This window comes from Narcine bancroftii, chromosome 11, assembly GCF_036971445.1.
Source record: "Narcine bancroftii isolate sNarBan1 chromosome 11, sNarBan1.hap1, whole genome shotgun sequence".
NCBI lineage: Eukaryota > Metazoa > Chordata > Chondrichthyes > Torpediniformes > Narcinidae > Narcine > Narcine bancroftii.
Window position 1 is genome coordinate 100113464 of NC_091479.1, and position 20976 is coordinate 100134439.

Genomic DNA, 20976 nt, shown 5'->3' on the forward strand with positions numbered 1-20976 from the left:
ATTTGACCTAGACTTGTTCTAACGTTAAGAATTTTTGGATAAAAGTTAAATTGTTTTTGGAGCAAGTATTAAAAGTGAGTTTACCATTTGATCCAATGTTGTTTTTATTTGGGGACTTTAAGTCGATTGTTTTAGGACCGTGATTGACTATGTACAAAATTGAATTTTTACATTTAGCTTTGGCTGTTTCTAAAAAAATGTTTTGCTATTACTTGGAGATCTGATTTAGTTTTAGGAATGCAAAGATGGCATACTGAAATGAAATCCTGTATTCCTTTAGAAAAGCTAACGTACAATTTGAGAGATAAATATCATTTTTTTTTGTAAAAGTATGGAGCCCATATTTAAAAACTCTTGGTTTGAAGATTTAATCTCTTGGCCCGCTCTGGTGGGTCTCGATTTCCCCAGCTAAAATGTCGATTATTGTTATATTTAAGTGATGACCTTTCTTTGTAGTTGGAAGGGGGAGGATGTGGGAGGTTGGGGGTTACTTAATTATATAATATCTGTATGAATATGTCATAATGTTTAAAAATTATAAATAAAATATATTAAAAAAAATCTCACCCCATTCTCTACAATCCAGGGATAAAATCCTAACCTTTCCATGTAACTCAATTCCTAAAGTCCAAACAGCATCCTGTAAATCTCTGCACTCTTTCAAACTCTGCACTCTTTCAAACTAACTACTCCTGTAGTTAGGTGTCTAAAACTGCACAGAGTACCCCAGATTTGGCCTCACCAATGTCTTATACAACTTTACCAATAACATCCCTACTCCTATTCTCAATACTTGATTTAATGAAGGTCAATGTGCCAAAAGCTTTACACCCAATCTACCAGTTACAGTGAGAAAAGAGCATGTGCTGGGTGGTGGTTGCTGTTGCTCTCTGACTCATTTGTATATTTAAGAAAATGTAATTGTCGCAATTTTGCAGCTTGTAATGCACAATACGGCTGCCACAAAACAATAAATTTCGTGCACAGGTTTGTGACAACAAACCTGATTCTGTGTGACTTCAGCAGGATCCTGTGTTCAACTTTTTATGCAGGACAGAGAGGAGGAAAGGATGATCTTAGAAATGTAGCTGGGGATGGACGAGAGAGGGATTAGTTTAATGACCTGCAAGTGCTTTGACCTGGGACCTTGAATTGACTGGATTAATCTTTGGACTCTGCGGGTAAATGACAGTATGAACCAGATGGTTGGGTATAAAACCAGTCCAGGAAAACTGGGACATGGGGTATATGTGTTTGTTAGTAGTCCAGTAAAAACAGGGACACGGAATATCTTGCAACTTCTGCTGGGTGTAAGAGTAAAATGGGGTCCTCAAACTGAACCTCTCTGCTTAAGATATAGAATGAGCACCTTCGAAGTGTAGTGTTGGAAGTGCAGCTCTCTGTGGAAATAAAGAATGGAGTTGTAACTACATACCTGGGACAGGGGAATCCTGGAGACTCAGCTCTTTGATGGAGAAATTGAAAGGCAGATCCAAGGGATGTAGCTCCATGCTGGGAACTATGCAATTCTGGAGTTGCAACTGCGCTCTGGGAGTAAACAGAAAACTGGAGAACTGTGAGGGGGTGAGGGGAGAACAGGAGTCCAGCCTGCAGCTCCGAGCTGGGGACACGGGGGACGAGGGGAGAATAGCAGAGTCCCGGCCCGCAGCTCCGAGCTGGGGACACGGGGACGGGGGGAGAATAGCAGAGTCCCGGCCCGCAGCTCCGAGCTGGGGACACGGGGACGGGGGGAGAATAGCAGAGTCGCGGCCCGCAGCTCCGAGCTGGGGACACGAGGACGAGGGAGAATAGCAGAGTCCCGGCCCGCAGCTCCGAGCTGGGGACACGGGGACGGGGGGAGAATAGCAGAGTCCCGGCCCGCAGCTCCGAGCTGGGGACACGGGGACGGGGGGAGAATAGCAGAGTCCCGGCCCGCAGCTCCGAGCTGGGAGCGGGGAGTGGCTTGGATCGGCCGGGGCTCGGCAAGAGGGAGGGAGGGAGTGAGGGGAAGGGCGGCGAGGCGGGGCGCGCAGCGGCCGGAGGGCGGGCCAGGCCGTGTCCCGGACGTGCAGCTCCGCGCTGGGACTGGCTCCTCCGCAGCCATTTTGTCCAACCACAGGCGACTCTGCGACCAACCAACCAGGGCTCCGGCTGCGCTTCAATAAGGTTTGTCGCCGCTCGGCCAATGATCGCTACCGGCGGCTCGGCCTCGTGTGGCCCCGAACGGCCCCGACCCGGCCCGGCCCGACCCCCGGCCGCCGCTGCGCCTCCACCCGCCCCGTTTAACCGGAGCCCCCGGGCCTCGCGGCTCCTGCCTCCCCGGGGAGGGGGGGGGGAATCTCCCTACTCGAGCCCCCGGGCCCCGGGCCTCCCATTCCCCTCGCCCGCGGACGGGGAGAGCAGAGGGGCCGCGCCGGACTTGGGGGGGGGGGGGCGGAGAGAGACTGGTTACCGGAGGGGGGGGGCGGAGAGAGGCTGGTCCCCAGAGGGGGGGGAGAGAGACTGGTCCCCGGAGGGGGGGGGCGGAGACTGGTCCCCAGAAGGGGGGCGGGAAGAGAGACTGGACCCCGGAGGGGGGGGGGGGGAGACTGGTCCCCGGAGGGGGGGGGGGGAGACTGGTCCCCGGAAGGGGGGGGAGAGAGACTGGACCCCAGAGGGGGGGGAGAGAGACTGGACCCCGGAGGGGGGGTGGGGGGGGGAGACTGGTCCCCGGAGGTGGGGGAAGAGAGACTGGTCCCCAGAGGGGGGGGGAGAGAGACTGGAGGGACCCCGGAAGGGGGGGGGAGAGAGGACTTGGTCCCCGGAGGGGGGGGGGGGGAGACTGGTCCCCAGAAGGGGGGCGGGAAGAGAGACTGGACCCCGGAGGGGGGGGGGGGGGGATGAGACTGGTCCCCGGAGGGGGGGGGGGAAGAGAGACTGGGACCCCGGAAGGGGGGGGGGAGAGAGACTGGTCCCCGGAGGGGGGGGGGGGAAGAGAGACTGGACCCCGGAAGGGGGGGGAGAGAACTGGTCCCCGGAGGGGGGGGGGAAGAGAGACTGGACCCCGGAAGGGGGGGGAGAGAGACTGGTCCCCAGAAGGGGGGCGGGAAGAGAGACTGGACCCCGGAGGGGGGGGGGGGGAGACTGGTCCCCGGAGGTGGGGGAAGAGAGACTGGACCCCGGAAGGGGGGGGGGGAGAGAGACTGGTCCCCGGAGGGGGGGGGGAGAGAGACTGGACCCCGGAAGGGGGGGGAGAGAGACTGGACCCCGGAAGGGGGGGGAGAGAGACTGGTCCCCGGAAGGGGGGGGAGAGAGACTGGACCCCAGAGGGGGGGGAGAGAGACTGGACCCCGGAAGGGGGGGGAGAGAGACTGGTCCCCGGAGGGGGGGGGCGGAGACTGGTCCCCAGAAGGGGGGCGGGAAGAGAGACTGGACCCCGGAGGGGGGGGGGGGGAGAGAGACTGGACCCCGGAGGGGGGGGGGGAGACTGGTCCCCGGAGGTGGGGGAAGAGAGGGAGAGAGACTGGACCCCGGAAGGGGGGGGAGAGAGACTGGTCCCCGGAGGGGGGGGGGGGGAGAGAGACTGGACCCCGGAAGGGGGGGGAGAGAGACTGGACCCCGGAAGGGGGGGGAGAGAGACTGGTCCCCGGAAGGGGGGGGGAGAGAGCCTGGACCCCAGAGGGGGGGGAGAGAGACTGGACCCCGGAAGGGGGGGGAGAGAGACTGGTCCCCGGAGGGGGGGGGCGGAGACTGGTCCCCAGAAGGGGGGCGGGAAGAGAGACTGGACCCCGGAGGGGGGGGGGGAGAGAGAGACTGGACCCCGGAGGGGGGGGGGAGACTGGTCCCCGGAGGTGGGGGAAGAGAGGGAGAGAGACTGGACCCCGGAAGGGGGGGGGAGAGAGACTGGTCCCCGGAAGGGGGGGGGAGAGACTGGTCCCCGGAGGTGGGGGAAGAGAGACTGGTCCCCGGAGGTGGGGGAAGAGAGACTGGACCCCGGAAGGGGGGGGGAGAGAGACTGGTCCCCGGAGGGGTGGGGGGCGAGAGACTGGACCCCGGGAAGGGGGGGGAGAGAGACTGGTCCCCGGAGGTGGGGGATGAGAGACTGGTCCCCGAGGGGGGGGGGGGGGAGAGAGACTGGTCCCCGGAGGTGGGGGAAGAGAGACTGGACCCCGGAAGGGGGGGGGAGAGAGACTGGTCCCCGGAGGTGGGGGATGAGAGTCTGGTCCCCAGGGGGGGGGGAGAGACTGGACCCCGGAAGGGGGGGGGGGGAGAGAGAGACTGGTCCCCGGAGGTGGGGGAAGAGAGACTGGTCCCCAGAGGGGGGGGGGAGAGACTGGAACCCGGAAGGGGGGAGGGAGAGAGAGACTGGTCCCCGGAGGGTGGGGTGGGGGGGGGAGAGACTGGTCCCCGGAAGGGGGGGGGGGGAGACTGGTCCCCGGAGGGAGTGGGGAGAGTCTGGTTCCCGGAGGGGGGGTGGATGTGGGTCGGGGGGGGGGGGAGACTGTGGGGACTAGTTTGGGGGAGATCCTGTTGGTAGGGGGAGTAGGAAAGGTGGGTGGAAGAGAGGGAGAGAGAGTTGGGGGTGGAGAGAGGAGGAGGAGGAGGAGGAGGAGGAATTGAGAAGTGGAGGGGTTGGGGGATTTTGGGTAGTGGGGAGAGGTAGGGTGGAGTGTGGGGGTATGGCTGAGAGGGGCAGAAGGTAGTGGGGCAGAAGGGTAGGGGAGAGAAGAGGGTAGTGTTGAGGGGGAGAGTGAGTTGGGTAGTGGGGAAGGGGGGGAGGGAGGAGGAGTGGTAGTTGAGAAGGGTAGTGGTGTAGAGAATGGGACAAGAGAGGGGATCATGTTGAAGGAGGAACAAGGACGGGGAGGCTATTGAGAGGGGACAAGAGTGGGGAGGGTGTTGAAGTGGGGGAGTGAAGCAGGGAGGGTCTGTTCATGCTGAGGGAGATGGAGCAAGAAAGGGAGATGGGAGTTGATTGGGAATGTGGGTTGTTGGGGGGGGGGAAGTGGGCAGGTTGCCTTTTGAGGGAGTGAGAGGAGTTTAATACAGTGGAGGAAGAAAATCTATTGGAGGGGCTGATAGGGAAGGAATGGGAGTCTGGGTGGAGGGGGGATGATGATGGATGAGTTTGTCAGGGAGGGGTGGGGAGTCACTGGGATGACAGATGAAGTGATGGGTGCTTGTCGGGGTAGGGATTGGTGGTGAAAGGGGTGCCAGTTGGAGGGATATGGCAGGTGTGGAGTAGAAGAGCTCAGTTTTGGGGAGTGGAGAAGAAAGAGAAGATACTGGGGGAGGAGGAAATGGAGAGGCTAGAGTCGGGGTTACAAGGAAGGAAATACTAAAGAGATAAGGCATATGTAAGGGAGGCTTAAGAATTGGGGAAGAGTCAGAGTGAAAGTGCAAGAGGGTCTCCCTCGGTATTTGTGGAGATGAGTTTTAATGTGAGGGAGATCCTTTGGGTTGTCCTTTGTCAGGGTTCCTGTCATTACCCAGTTCAATGAGGCTGGCGGAGTTCAGCCTGTACATTGCAAAAAGTGAAGCATTGGTCTTGGGGTTGAGTGAATGTCACTCGTTCACCATCGAGGTAACCTGAGGCTTTCAGCCCAGCGTTTACCATCACATTGGCCTCTGCACTGGCATCTTACTCTGCCGTTGTTTTGCAGGATGTAGCATGAGGCACTCAAACCAGCTTCAAATTGGCTGTTGTGCTGAGTGTGTCTTTTAACCTGCTCACTCAAATGAATATGAGCAGGTGCAAATGTGTAACTGTTTCTGTGGTTTAAACCAACCATCAAAAGTGCCACTGAAGTTGTATTTCACCCTGAGAGTGTCACAACATGCTTCACAAGCAGTGAATAGCTGATGAATGGACTAATTTGTTTATAAGTCAAACCCTTTATAAAGTTTCTGTTTATATCTAGGACAGGACAATTTAAAACTTCACCGACTCCGCTTGTGCGAATATCCAAATTATGTGTAGAAGTCCCGAAGACTCAACCGGCTGCTTTTATTTCCTTTAATTTGGACAGTTGGGCATCATAGAGGGGCTTGATGGGTCACGCAGGATCAATGGTCTGTCAGTGTTCTGGGTCGGGACCCTTTCGTTGGGACTAAAATAGGAAAGGGACCCTCTTTAGTCTCTAGTAAAGGGTCCTGACCTGAAATAGTGGCTGACCATTCATTTCTACCCAAGGATGCTGCCTGACCTGTTGAGGCTGATCAGCTTTTCACTGTTTCTAGCATGTGCAGCTTGGCCATCGGTTTGTTTGTGCACACAGAGGAGTCCGCAGATGCTAGAATGAAGTCAAACACAACCCGCTGGAGGAACTCCACAGGTCAAGCAATATCAGCAACTCTTGTACCGGGCTTTGCTTTCAACCTGCAAATGAGCACGTACGTCCAATTTATATGGCGTCTCTGAAAACTAAATACCAGGGAAAGAAGTCGTGATACATGTATGAAAAAACAATTTGTCTCTGCTTTTGTTGAACAAATATGCAAGAATGGTCACTTTTGAGTGTGTAGTCACACAGTGATTCTCAACCTTTTTTTCCACTCGCATACCACCTTAAGTAATCCTTTACTAACCATAGGTGACTTAAGGTGGTATGCGAGTGAAAGAAAAAGGTTGAGAACCACTGTTACCTTCTACCCTAAATTAACACTGGCGACACCAACGGCTCATTATTGGAGATTCCTTATCCACCGTGCAATGATGTTACAACAGCCAGCCCCAGTGACACTTAACTCCCCCCCCCCCCCCCCAAATGCTGTGAGTGCACTAATAAAAGATTCTAACTCTCGATGGGTTTGTATTTTTTTGAATGTAGAATCTATGCAATGCATTTCTTTTCTCAAATTACAACATTTTTTACTCTGCAGTTAACATTGGAAAAGTTCGGACAGTACCTTGCAGCTGGAACTGGGTAGATAGGGCCAGTGCCAAAGGAAGGGTGTAGTTAGTACCTTGCAGCTGGAACTGGGTAGATAGGGCCAGTGCCAAAGGAAGGGTGTAGTTAGTACCTTGCAGCTGGAACTGGGTAGATAGGGCCAGTGCCAAAGGAAGGGTGTCTAAAAGCCTGGAAAAGTGCACTGTGTCCCGGGTAGCTTTGCTGCACCCGGGATTGGGGTGTCTGGCTTTGTTCCAGCTGCTCTCCTCTGGCAGCTAATTTGAGCAATCTTGTATTTAAGCTGCTTTGTGGGGATGAAACTGTTAAAGCACACCCACTTTATGCTGGCATCTTTTAACTGATCTTTGGCTTGGCTTCGCGGACGAAGATTTATGGAGGGGGTAAAAAGTCCACGTCAGCTGCAGGCTCGTTTGTGGCTGACAAGTCCGATGCGGGACAGGCAGACTGGCACCAATGCATAAATGACCCCCCTTTAAATTGGAAAATAATTTTAAACTTGTATTTTGCTTTATTGTAGCAAGTTGATTTAGTTGAATAGAAGAATCATAAACCTGGTAAAAACACAATGCTGGTATTTTGAAGGGCTCAAGCCCGAAAGGTTGGCTATGAATCTTTATCTTTGCTACATAAAGGACATTGACCTGTTGAGTTTGTCCAGCATTGTGTTTTTGCTTCAATCATGATATCTGCAGACTTTAATATTTTACTTGTGCATAAACCTGGACCTTAATCTAATTTCTTGATCATTCTATTTGCAGTACTGTATAAAAAGTTTTAAATGTTTTCCACTCACTAAGCGAGGTTTACTGTGTGCAGTTTTGGTTGAAAGAGTGCAGAAAATATTTACTAGGATGTATCCTGGACTTCAGGAACTAAATTACAGAGAAAGATTAAAGAGGTCTTTATTCCCTTGAGTGTAGAAGAAGATTTGATAAGGGATGTACAAAATTATGAGGGGTATAGTTAGAGTAAAAGCTTTTTTCACGAGGCTAGGTGAGGTGGACAAACCAGAGGGTGGGTTAAGGGTGAAAGGGGAAAGGTTTAGTAGGAACATTAGGGGGAACTTCTTCACACAGGGAGTGTGGAACGAACTGCTGGCTGAAGTGAACCCGAACTCAATTTTAACACTTAAAAGAAAAATTTGGACAGGTATATGGATGGGAGGAGTTAGATGGGATATGGAATGGGTGCAGGTCAATGGGACTAGGCAGAATAATACTTTGGCACAGACTAGAAGGGCAAAGGGTCTTTTCAGTACTCTAATATTTTAATTAACCACCTGGCTGCATTACAGCATCAATCGCGTTTTAAAAACAACATTCTCGAAAATATCAGTACTGAAACTCAAACCGAAAATAGTTGTTCAAACCTGACCTGGAATTTAAATTTATTTTCTTTCTTTATACCCATTTTGTGTTCTGTTTTTTTTCCCATCTCCAGCATTAGCTGGTAATAGATTGGTGGACTATTTTTTCATTGTGATAGGACTTAGATACATTAATTGAATTATTTAATGTCAAAGTATTGAATTTAGGAGTTGGGATGTTTTGGTGAAGGCTAAATTTGGAGAATTTTGTGCAGTTTTGGTCACCTAACTACAGGAAAGATATCAATAAGATAGAAAGAATGCAGAGATTTACTAGGATGTCTGAACTTCAGGAACTGAGTTACTGGGAAGAGTTAAACAGATTATGACTTTTTTCCCTGGAGATTTGATGGAGGTATTTAACATTATGAGGGGGATAGAGTGAATGTAGGTAGGCTTTTTCCACAGAGGTTAGGTGAGATACAAACCAGAGAACATGGGTTAAGGGTGAAAGGGAAAAGTTTAGAAGAAACATTAGGGGAACTTCTTCCCACAGAGAGTGGTGGGTATGTGGAACGAGCTGCCAGGTGAAGTGAATCCAGGCTCAATTTTAACATTTAAGAAGAATTTGGGCAAATGGATAGGCGGGGTATGGACCGGGTGCAGGTCAGTGGGACTAGGCAGATAAATAGTTTGGCACAGACTAGAAGGGACTGTTTCAGTGCTGTAATGTTCTATGCTTCTATATCCCCCCCCCCCCCCTCTAACTGCCTCAACTGCGTGGAATGGTCTAAAAACCAGGAGAACATGAACCAGTCCTCATTGAGGGGTCAATAGTGGAAAACTTCAAATTCCTGGGTGTCAACATCTCTGAGCACCTGTCCTGAGCCCCCATGTTGATGCAATCATGAAGAAGGCTCGCCTGTGGCTACACCGTGAGGAGTTTGAGGAGATTCGGTACGTCACCAAAGGCTCTTGCAAATTTCTACAGGTGGACCGTGGAGAGCGTTCTGACTGGTTGCGTCACTGTTGGTGCAGAGGCGCCAATACACAGGACAGGAAAAGACCACAGAGGGTTGTGAACTCAGCCATCCCCGTCAGTTATCACTCCATCGACGACATCTACAAGAGATGGTGTCTTAAGAAAGCAGTCTCTATCCTCAAGGACCCCCACCATCCAGGCTGTGCCCTTTTCACTCTGCTACCATCAGGAAGGAGGTCCAGGAGCCTAAAGAAGATCAAATGGTACCAAAACAGCTTCTTCCCCTCCGCCATTAACTTTCTGAATGGAGAATGAACCACGGACAGCATCTCACTTTCTCTTTTACACTACTTTATTTTTTATTTATAGCAATATTTTCACCTGTATTGCTACTGCAAAATTTTGTGGCATTTTTATGACATTCTATGGCAAGTGAATGTTAAATATTTAAACAAAGTTGCTCCATCACTTCACTGCTACATTGAAATCTTAGCCTCAATCTTTGCACTAAACTTTGGAATGGGGGCTGGAAAGTTTGATCAACAGCGGAAGAGAAAAGGCATCTACCTATTAACGGAGTCTCCACTGATGCTTCATTAGCGCTGACCTTAGATTGAAGATGAGAAGAAAGAACAGCATTTCTTTTGGAATTGCAATTGGCCCATTACCTGCCTCTGATTTGTAGAAATAGAATGGATTTGGATGCATTATTGTCATAAATATGCAGTTTCCTTACAGAAATCAGGGGTCAGATTATTTGACAAAGCAAGTAATCAGTACATAGGGCATCGACCTCTGCTTCACTGCAGACACTTATGTGAGTCGCTGTCTCGAGGCAGCCAACATCACGAAGGACCCCCATCATCCTTGTTGCAGTTTCCCCTCGATGCGAACTTCAGGCAGAAGCCTGTCGTCCAGCACCTGTAGGTTCAAATACAGTTTTTTTTCCAGCAGCTATCAAGCACTTGAACGTCCCCTTACCACCCTAACCCTAGTGAAAACACAATGCCGGAGAAACTCAGCACGTCACGCAGCATACTTTATATAGCAAAGATAAAGAGCCAATTTTTTGGGCCTGGGCCCTTCATCAAAGTATGAGAGGTTTTTTTGTTGCAAAAATCTCTACCCTAAACTACTTTGGGACCACCAAAAATCTGTGCTATTGAAATATTCTTCTGCAATAACAGCATGGTTAGCACAGCGCTGTGGCAGCATCAGCGACCGGGGTTCAAATCTGGTGCTGTCTGTGAGGAGTTTGTACGTTCTCCCCGTGCCTGCGTGAGTTTCTTCTGGGTGCTCTGGTTTCCTCCCACCGTTCAAAATGTACCAGGGTTGTAGGTCATTTGGGTGTAATTGGGCTGTATGGGCCAAAAGGGCCTGTAATGCTTAAATTTAAAATTCAACTGCTATTGGATAGTTATCTATCTTTGGTAGTTATTTGTCTTTTTATCTGTCTCATGGCATACTGAGGGAACTTAATTTATACAATTTTGTTGGTGTAAGAATTTTGGTGCATCTGTACATTGTGCATTTGAATATGATAACAAGCTCATTCAACTCTCCTTTGTTGGACCTGGGTCCCTAATTTTTCAGATGGATGGTGACAGTTCCACCACAGATGCTTCCCAGTTAGGAATCTCAAGCGATTACATTAGCGGAAGTCACTATGTGCTACAATCTCACGAAGGTAAGACTTTGCCACTACAGTAAAAACCCCGGTATCCGGCACCTATGGGGATTGGTAGATGCCGTGTAAATGAATTTTTCAGTTGCTTGAGATTGTATGTTGCTTGGATTGGTGAAATGACTGCTGGGGGCGCCAATTTTAAACTTTCGTATATTATTTTTACCAACTTCTGCTTTTTTTTGCTGGTTGCTTGACTTCCAGATAACAGGGATTTTATTGTATTAAAGAGACAAATAAAATACAAGGGCCTTCCTCCAAAGCAGATTGAACTGAGGCTCACTGTGTACCCTAAGTGTATAAGACAATAGACTATTCGGCCCATCAAGTCTTCCCCATCATTTAATCATGAGCTGATCCTTTTTCCCACTCAGCCCCACTCCCCATCATCTTTGATGCCCTGGCTAATTAAGTATTTTGCTGCTTGTGACAAGGGTGCGGGGGAGATTACACTTGTTTGTACAGCTGCTTTAAGAAATCATTGATTCTTTTTCCTCTCTGTTGCTACTGTACCAATTAGCAGAGACCAAGTTCAAGTTCATTATATACAATCAGACAAAACAGTGTCTGGCTTGAGAGATGCTGATGAGACGTGACATAAATGGGAACTATTTCTTAAACGCGGAGAGGCACCCTGCTCTGAACCGAGACTAAATCTTTCACCTGCCCAAACAGTGGAAGGATAATGGTGGTTTGTAGCAATGTGTGAGGCCGTATTGATTGGAAGTCATCAAATTGGCCAAGAAGATCAATGGGGTCTCTCATTCCTTTATTGAGGACATTCGCAAGGCTCAAAGGATTGTCGAGAACCCTTTCCAGCCCGCACGCATCAAGGAGGTAAGGAGCATCAAAATGAGGACTGCCCGGGCTGGAAAATAGCTTCTCCCTGCAGGCTGTGAGATTGACGAGCAATATTCTGTAACTTATTAAAGAATTCCTATATATATTTATTTTAAATTATGTCTTTGGGATTATTATGTGCTCTACGTTATGTGTGTACACCGAGGTCCGGAGAACACGATTTCATCTGGTTGTATGTGTACGGTTGAATGGTAATAAACCAATTAGACTGCTCTTGTGCAGGCAAGATGAGCTGGATGGTTCAGTTTTTTGACTGAACCTTTGAGTTCTTTCCTGCTGGATTTGGGGAACTGCATGTCAGCTGAGTGACTTTGTTTCAGGAGATACGGATGAGGGGCTTGGTGATCACGACGACACGAATGGTTCCAAGGAGTCTTACAGGGAACAGGATATTTATCTTCCGATTGCAAATGTCGCTCGGATAATGAAATCAGCAGTTCCTTCAACAGGGAAGGTAGTGTATAACTTGGCCTCTGTGGCGAGCCCTTCTCTAAGAGCTGTAATGGTCCCTGTGTCACTTCAACCATTAGAATTGTTTTGGTCCATATGCAGGTCAGTGGGACGAGGCAGAACAATAGTTTGCACAGACAAGATGGGCTGAAAGGCCTTGTTTCTGTGCTATAGTGTTCTATGGTCAAATAGGAGGTAATGGGTGGCACAGTTAGCACGGCAGTCACCGCAACGCTATTACAGTGCCAGTGACCTAGGTTCGAATCCAATGTGGTCTTTAGAAAGTTTGTACGTTTTCCCCATATCTGTGTGGCTTTCCTCTGGGTGCTTCGATTTCCTCCCACCCTTCAAAACATACAGGGGTTATAGGTTAATAGGGTACGTGGGCGGCGTGGGGTGGAAGGACCTGTTACCGTGCTGTATATTTAAATTTTAAAAAATCAGAGGAGGCATAGAGAGGGCCCTTTTGGGTTACGAAGTTGATGGCTGCAGGGATTGGTGCTGGGGCCTCACATGCTTACAATCTTTATCAGTGGTTTGGGGGATGCGTTTAAGTGAAGTGGAAGGAAGTTTAAGGGAGATGTACGGTGCAAATCTTTTACACAGAGAGTATTAGATGTCTGGAGCAGAATAGCAGGGGTCGTGGTGGAAGTAGGTACCATAGGAACATTTAAGACACCTGGATATGAAGGGATTGGCATCATGTTCAGCACAGACTTGTGGGCTGAAGGGCCTGTTCCTGTGCTATGCTGTTCTGTGTTTGACAGGATGGATGTGGGAATAATGTTTCCACTGGCTTGGAGCATCTAGAACCAGTCTCAAAATAGTCCATTCAGGACAGAAAAATCTCTGGCACATTCAGAAGAGATGAGGAGCTCAGTTACCGGGTACATTCAGTTTTTTGGACATTGAGGGAGGCAGACAGGAATGGGCTGTTGTGGTGAGGTACAGATCACCCGAGGTCTGGCAAGGCGGGTTCAAGGACAGCCTGGCCCACTAGACCACTTTTGTTCTAACTATTGTCCTTCCTTCCTCTATTAGATTGCTAAAGATGCAAAGGAATGTGTGCAAGAGTGCGTGAGCGAATTTATCAGTTTCATCACATCCGAGGCCAGCGAGCGATGTCACCAGGAAAAACGCAAAACCATCAACGGAGAAGATATCCTATTCGCCATGTCCACGCTAGGCTTCGACAGTTACGTGGAGCCACTAAAACTCTACCTGCAGAAGTTCCGAGAGGTGAAACTGTTTTCTCTTTTGTGGCAAAGATGCCCTGAAGTTGTCTTATTATTTAGAAAGCAATAAACAAACAAACTGAATTGAATTGTGCAGGCAATGAAGGGAGAGAAAGGATTAAACACGTCAACAGGTGGAGGCACAGACGGTCTTGGTGAGGAGCTCACAGACGAAACTTTCTGTAAGTGATGTTGAAGACTTTTGTTTTAAAGACTGATTTAAAATTGGAAAAGGGGGAAGGAAATGTATGTAAATGATCTCTTTAAACCAGAGGGAGGGTGGTCACTTCAGAAAGGCATTAGATCATCTTTTATCTCCGCTGGCCATGTTCACCTTGCATTATAAGACTTAGGAGTAGAATTAGGCCATTTGGCCCATCATGTTTCCTCGCCAGTCCATTATGGCTGATTTAGAATCAGTATTCATTGTCACGAACAAGTCACGAAATTTGTTGTTTTGCGGCAGTATCGCCATACAACAAAGAATTTTGTGAACTTGAACATGACAATAAATTCTGATTTACTGACCTTTTCAACCCCATTCTCTTACCTTCTCCACTTCCTGATCAAGAAAATATTTACTCTGCTATAAATATCCCCAATGACCCGGCCTCCACAGGAATAAATTCCACAGATTCACCACCCTCTGGGTAAAGAAACTCCTCTTCATCTCTGTTCTAAAGGGACATTTTGTATTCTGAGACTGTGCCCACCTCAGGAAACATCCTCTCCACGTCCATTCAAGTATTCGATAGATTTCAATGGGATCCCCCTAGGATTAAATTCCCAGAGCCTTCAAGCACTCCTCAGTGAAACCCCTTCCATTCCAGGGATTATCCTTGTAAACCTCCCAGAACCTTCTCTGTTCCTTGCCATGTGAAGAGTCATATAGTGTGGAGAAGGTTTTTCCGCCTGCTGAGGCCTTGCTAACCACCAGCCACCCACTTCCACTCATCCCTCATTCATCTCCCTTTGTTCCCATCAATTCCCCCTCCACCGTTCACCCACACAGCACAGGGGCGATTGGCCGACCAGCACGTCCCGGGGATGCAGGGGGAAAACCGTCGAACCCAGGAGGGAGTCGCAGGGAGACTCTGCACAGCCAGCATCCCTGGCCAGGACTGAACACGGTCACTGGTGCTGCGTGACTGCAGCTCCACCAGCTGGGTCGCTGTGCCAACCTGACTTGATCAGAGTTGCAGTGAATGCAGAGGGATAATGATAAGGGGTTGGAGGGGAAGGCTGAGAGTTGACGCCTAGCAATCCAATTCAAACACACTGCCGGAGGAACTCAGCAGGTGAGACAGCATCAGAAGGGGGAAACAGAATGGTTGGTGTTTCGAGATGAAACCCTTCAGCAGGACTGAGGAAAGTTAGTGCAGAAGCTGTACAGCAGGGAAATAGGCCCTTTCACCCAACTCATCCATGCTGACCAGAGTACCTTCTAGGGCTCATCAACACTTGGCCCATAACGATCTGAACCTTTATTTACGAACCCATCCAAATGCCTTTTAACAGTTGTAATTGGACCTGACTCCACCACTTCCCCAGACAACTAATTCCACGTACCTTTGCATGAAAAATCTGCGAGGTTTCTTTGTTGTTCCTCCAATTTGCAGGTGATCTCCATATGGCAGTGCATGATGGCATTAACATCGACTTCTCTTATTTCTGTTAAAACCCCTCCCCCATCTTTGTCCCCTGTCTTCTTTCCTCTATTTTTGTCTGTTTCTCTCTCTACCCTTCTCCTCCTGTCTCCTTTCACTGAGCCAAAATCAATTCTCACATTTCCTCTTATCAGATCCAATTAACACCTTTTGTCTCTCCCCGTCTTTATTTGATGCCTGTCTGCATTTTGCTTCCACTATGAAGAAGGGCTCACCCCAAAACATATACCTTTGCCTCCTATGGACGCTGCAAGACCGGCTGATTCCTCCAGCAGTTCTGTGTTTCTACATGAAAAATCCGCCCTTAAATCTTTTTCCTCTCACCTTGAAGCTCTGTGCTTTTAGTCGCCCTACCATGGGACCAAGACAGTGACCACTTACTTGCCTTATCTGTGCTTCACATGATGTTATGTACTTCTCTCAGCCTTCTTCAATCCGGGGATAACAGTTCCAGCCTTTCCAGTCTCTTCCTGTATCCCAGGGCTTATGAGAATTAGAGGGAAAGGAAATTTCACGGCAGGAACCAGGCACAGCCGGGAGTGCTGGGTCCAAGTGGGAAGGCCACACCAGCTGAGGAACACGGCAAAGAGTTTCCAATTGCAGATTATTGACATCCTGGCAGAGCACTGTTGCTGTAGGTGCAGACTTTGACCAGCAGAACTCTTAGATTTAGTGGTTCGACCCTGGTCACAACCTCTCTTCGCTGCTCCCTTCAGGCATAAGGTACAGAAGCCTTGAATTCAGGAACAGTTTTTATCCAACAGCTCTCCCCCTCTACTACCTCAACCATAACTACTTCACGACCACCAAAGAGTTGTCTGCACTATTGAAACAGAACCTTTTTTGTTGCAGTAACTAACTGTGTATGTGTCCTTTCATATTTTTCTGTCTAATGGGATATTGTGATCATCTAATTTATACTTTTGTTGGTATATTTCATGCCCCTGTGTGACTGTAGGAAATAAGAATTCTGGTGCAGGTATATGTTGTACTCTAGTATATGACAATAAAACTCCATACTCATACTCCTCCTGCAGTTAGTATCCTCTAAAATACTTAGCCAGTCAAGGAAATGGTTTTTAAAAGTTTAATTTTCACAAAGTACCTAGTTCAGTGAGAAGGGTTCTCCTGTGAACAGCTAACAGGTTATTGCTAACATTAGAGCCATAGATCACAACACACAGAAACAGGCCCTTTGGCACATCTCGTCTGTGCCAAATTACTCTTCTGACCAGTTCCATTGACTTGCACCTGGGCAATTGCCCCCTCCCCCTACCCGTACCCCTCCCATTGACCAGATCCAAATTTTTCTTGCATGTTGGTCAAGTCTGCATTCCCCAATTCAGCTGGCAGCTTGTTCCACACTCTTCACCACAAAAAGTACCATTTACAGAGTGTAGGATCACGGTGAAAATGAAGATCATTTGGTACCAAGCAAGGGAAGCATGTGAGCACTGTTATGGGGTTCATTCAGGAGCCTGATGGCTGCAGGGATGGAACTGCCTTTAACGTTGTTTGTGTTTGATTTCACACTCTCTAGCATTTCCAGGATGGAAAGAAGGAGGGGAGGGGAACCATATAAAAGTTTTGTTGAAGGTTACAAGTTCAGTGTGAATCAGATAGACCCTGTGCACTCTGTTCTAATGCATGGGACTAGTTTAGCTGTTGCAAGAATATCTTTGTGCTGTTCAAAGCCTGAATAACTCATCTTTCCATCACAGCTAATCAGTTGACAACAGGATTGATCGCTGCTGATGGCCAACCACAGAACGTCATGGTTTATACAACATCATACCAACAGGTGAGTTGTGCCTTTCAACATTCACCCTTTTATGCAAAAGATACCAGAAAGACTTGCCATCAACAAAGGAATGGATGTACCCTTGACCCTACTGAGCCATCTGATATAAGACCATAAGACATAGGAGCAGAAATAGGCCATTCATCCCATCGAGTCTGCCCCATCATTTAATCATGAGCTGATCCATTTTCCCACTCAGCCCCTCTGCCCGGCCTTCTCCCCATAACCTTTGATGTCCTGGCTAATCAAGAACCTATCAATCTGCTAAATTCCAACGAGTACAGGCCAAGTTAAAAACACTATGCTGGAGAAACTCAGCTGGTTAAACAGTGTCCTTTATGTAGCAAAGATAGATACAGAACCAAGGGCTGGAACCCTTCAAGGTATGAAAAAATGTGGACAGGTGCCCCAACAAAATGGTGGGGTGGGGGTAGTGGCAGGGGGAGGAGCGCAGTCACAAAGGCAGGAGGTAATAGATGGATAAGAGAGGGAGGGCACAGCAGCAAACAGGGGGAGGGGTGGATGGCTCTGAATGGACAGGGAAGGGGGTGGAGAGCTGGAGGAAGCTACTCAGATGATGTCTTTCATTCCCAGAATCATATAGTGATCCTTTACAAGCTCATTCCTGCCCATTCCCATATCCCTTGATCCTTGTCATGGTTTCGGACTTCAAGACTTCCAACAATTGAGCATCTTTGCAGCTCTGAGTAGAATATTTCTGAGTACAGGAAATGTCTTCTCAGCTTGATCGGTCAAGCAATAGCGAATGGGTTATTTTCAAACCAGTGGGAGGTGTACTGTTGTTCCCACCAGGGGCTGCTCTTAATGAATACGCAGAGTGTAATCTCCAAATTAATTCTTGTAGTCAGTCATATGTACCAGGGTACATTGATAAAAGTTTGTTATGCTTGCAATCCAGCTGGTCAGCCCAAACATACACAGTACAGATGTATAGAGAGAGATCTGTCAGTGCAGTCCAAAGGCAGCAGTACTAATGTGAGGCTTGTTCAGGAGCCTGATGACAAACATTTGCAGCAAACTCGTAATGTGGAGGAGAGAAGCGTGGCCCTCGATTAGAAGGAGGGCTCAATTTTGCAAGGGAGGAAGATCTGGGAAAGACACAATAGGAACGCCCATGCACTGAGCAGGGATGGGTACAGTGGAGTGTTAATGCAGACTAACCTCAATGAGATTCTGTCAAGAAGCAGATCCTTGGCTTCAAACAATAGCCTCCGCTCTGTTCTTCATTCCACGGGAATCCAGCACATCCACCCTGAAGGGCTCAATATTTCACTGAGATGAGTCCATTCTACTCAATTCCACGGGCAGTCTTTCCTCTTTGAAATCAGTTCAGTACTGCATCTTTGCACCCCTTCAAAGCTGAATCATCTCCCTCTCTATTCCATCCCTCAGTCTCCTTTCCTCCAGCTACTCACCCCCTCCCTCCATTCAAAGAGCTACCATCTGCCCTTATCTCCAACCATAGAACATTACAATACAGAAAACAGGCCCTTCAGCTTTCTAGTTTGTGATGAGCTAATATTCTGCCTAGCTCCACTGACCTACTCCCAGCCATACCCCTCCTATTCACGTACCATGTTAAAATTGAGCCAGCATTCACCACTTCAGCTGGCACTCATTCCACACTCCCACTACTCTCTGTGTGAAGTTCCCCTAAATGATCCCCTTAAACCTTTCCCCTTTCACCCTTAACCCATGTCCTCTGGTTTGTATCTCATCTACCCTTAATGGTAAAAAAAAACTGTACCCCTTCTCATTTTGTATATCTCGATCAAATCTCCCATGATTCTTCCACACTCCAGGGAATAAAGTCCAACTGTTTTATCTGTCCCTGTAACTCAAGTTCCTGAAGTCCCAGCAAAATCCCAAGTACTGCTTATGGACATCTTTCCTGTAGTTAGTGGTCTCTTCTACCCTCCCACCTGTATCCACCTATGACCTTTTCCTTGTTAGCCCGTGCTTCTCTTCCCCCTTTATATTCAGGCATCTACCATTATTTGCTTATACCTTGATGAAGGGCCGATGCCTTTCCTTCCTGTGGATGCTGCGTGATCTGCGGAGTTTTTCCAGCACATTTGCACATTGCACTCAACCCCAGTATATGCCGACTTTCTTGATTAACTCGAAGCTAAAGAGATCTTTCTTTCACAGAAACAGGCCCTTCAGCCCATCTTATCCATGCCAACCAAGCTAGTCCCATATCCCTCAAAACCTTTTTTGTTCATGAACCTGTCTCAACAGTCCCCACTTCTACCACTTCCTCAGGCAGCTTGTCCATCACACTCTGTAAAGGTTCCCCTCAGATCCCTTTTAAATGTCTCACCAGGTTTGGTTTCCAGTAAGAGGACCCAACTTCACTACATCCCAGGCATGGTACCAGCATTAGCACAGAAATCCTCCCTCATCCTAACTGATTAATTAGTGAGAGCAAGCCTGCTCCCAGAAGCAGCTGCCCGCAACAGCTAGCAAATCCGTCCTGACCCACCAGTCTCTGAACTGCTCGATTGTCTGTACAAGATGTTCTCAGTCCCAGGGAAGAAACCATAGAATAACGATCTCCTTCTTGACCCTGGCAGATTTCAGGTGTACAGCCCATTCAGTTCTCCTGATGGAAGCTTCTCAAGACTTGGAATCATTAAGCCCTACAGTAAACGGAAAGGAATTCGGAAAGGAGATGGGAACAGTTGAATGGTGAACTGACTCGAAGAGGATGAGCTTCACCTGCTCCTGAATTGTATTCTTCTGGATAGTTGTAGATGCTTTGACAGGTTCCTGGGGTGTGTCTGAGAAATTCAGTTTCTGACCCCCCCTCCCTTACCCTTAACCTGAAGGATCATTTCTTATTTACCAGTTTTAAAACAAAAACAGAATCTTTATAATGTATCACAGTTACAAAGTACTTTTGTTTTGTACAAGAGTTGGTTTTGTGTAAACACATGCAGGAAGCTGATGTTATTGGCTGCTGTATGTGCAATTTATTACTGTCAAAACTTATGAGGCAGTATCTTATTTTCATATTGAATCATGTTGCTCCTTTTGTAATTCAAATAAGTAATTTCACTAGATGTACCCTTTTAATAAAACAGGTGTAAAATAAATTGTTTTTGAGAGTACACTTGTTCTGTGCATCTGTTCTGTTTTCAAAAGGCACAGGATAAATTTGCTGGATATGTCCAGGGGCCTTAAGGAAGTAAATCTGTTAACCTTTGTTAATTTGGCCAACAATCTTTGGCTCCAATCCCTTCCACCACCATTTCCCCACTGGATTCTTCCATTCACTCCCCATCATTATCTGGCCCCTCTTAATACCATCATTCCCTCCTTTTCATAATTTCCTGGCAGCATTTGTCTTCAAACCAACCACTCCATCTGGTAGGATTCATCTTGCTCCCCCGACCCCTTCATTTGTCCTGCCTCTCTCCCCCTTTGTCTTGCATCTGCCAATCTAAGCCTCTGCCCTTCATGTTTCGCCTCTTCCTGGTCCACCAATCCCACATGAGGTCCTGTCCTCTCTACACTAGCTTCTGTTCTCCACATTCCCTGTCTTGATGAAGGGCTCTGGTCCGAAATGCCGACTGTTCTTTTTCCTCCCACTGATGCTGGTCGACCCACTGAGTTCCTCCAGCAGATTGCATTTACAATCTAAAAGCTGATAATCTGAAACCAGCATAGAAAATGCTCATTAATCGAAAGCAAGTCATCGCCCTGAGAGGTTAACTCATGTTTCTCATGCCACGGATGCTGCCTGTCCAGCCAGTATTTTTAATTTTGCCCTGGTGACAGGGTTACTTCAGTTTGACAGCTGACTCGAATTCACCCTTTTTAATGGTTCAACAAGATCCTCAGTTCAGGGTCACGTCTGCATGCCCTCACACCAGCAATGTCCACAGACAGACTGGAGAAACTTAACTCCAAATCCAAGATGCAATTTAAAAAAAAACGTCTGTTACCATCATACAAACTCATCGTTGTCACTTCAGGTTCTACATGCATTGCTCCTTTGGATATTATTGGAAGGCGTGAAGGAATTAAAAAAAAAACGTTTCTGAGTGGAACATCTCTTTCTGCCTTTTGAGCTG

General features: G+C 48.3%; 2 protein-coding genes across 4 annotated transcripts in view; one reads left to right on the top strand and one right to left on the bottom strand.

The window, feature by feature from the left end:
- Positions 1–1451, bottom strand: part of LOC138746212 (thioredoxin reductase 1, cytoplasmic-like) — a 73156-nt gene extending 71705 nt beyond the window's left edge. Inside the window, exon 1 of the mRNA XM_069904250.1 lies at positions 1436–1451. The gene's annotated coding sequence lies outside the window, so the exon portion shown is untranslated. The remainder of the gene's footprint in view (positions 1–1435) is intronic.
- Positions 1452–2034: 583 nt separating this feature from the next.
- Positions 2035–19603, top strand: LOC138746214 (nuclear transcription factor Y subunit beta-like). Of its 3 annotated transcripts, none has more exons than XM_069904254.1 (8): positions 2035–2166; positions 5901–6372; positions 10772–10865; positions 12044–12177; positions 13215–13412; positions 13506–13590; positions 16797–16876; positions 19474–19603. In XM_069904254.1, the coding sequence occupies exons 3-8, from the start codon at positions 10772–10774 to the stop codon at positions 19504–19506; spliced, it is 624 nt and encodes a 207-aa protein (XP_069760355.1). In that variant the 5' UTR covers positions 2035–2166; positions 5901–6372; the 3' UTR covers positions 19507–19603. The 3 variants fall into 3 exon arrangements, with proteins under 3 accessions (XP_069760355.1, XP_069760358.1, XP_069760356.1); XM_069904257.1 differs by having other exon boundaries at positions 6220–6372; XM_069904255.1 differs by lacking the exon at positions 5901–6372.
- Positions 19604–20976: the final 1373 nt, after the last annotated feature.

Coding starts and splice junctions, on each gene's coding strand:
- LOC138746214 (XM_069904254.1), top strand. CDS start 10,772: ATGGATGGTGACAGTTCCACCACAGATGCTTCCCAGTTAGGAATCTCA. Junction 10,866..12,043: donor TGTGCTACAATCTCACGAAG/GTAAGACTTTGC, acceptor ACTTTGTTTCAG/GAGATACGGATGAGGGGCTT. Junction 16,877..19,473: donor ATACAACATCATACCAACAG/GTGAGTTGTGCC, acceptor TGACCCTGGCAG/ATTTCAGGTGTACAGCCCAT.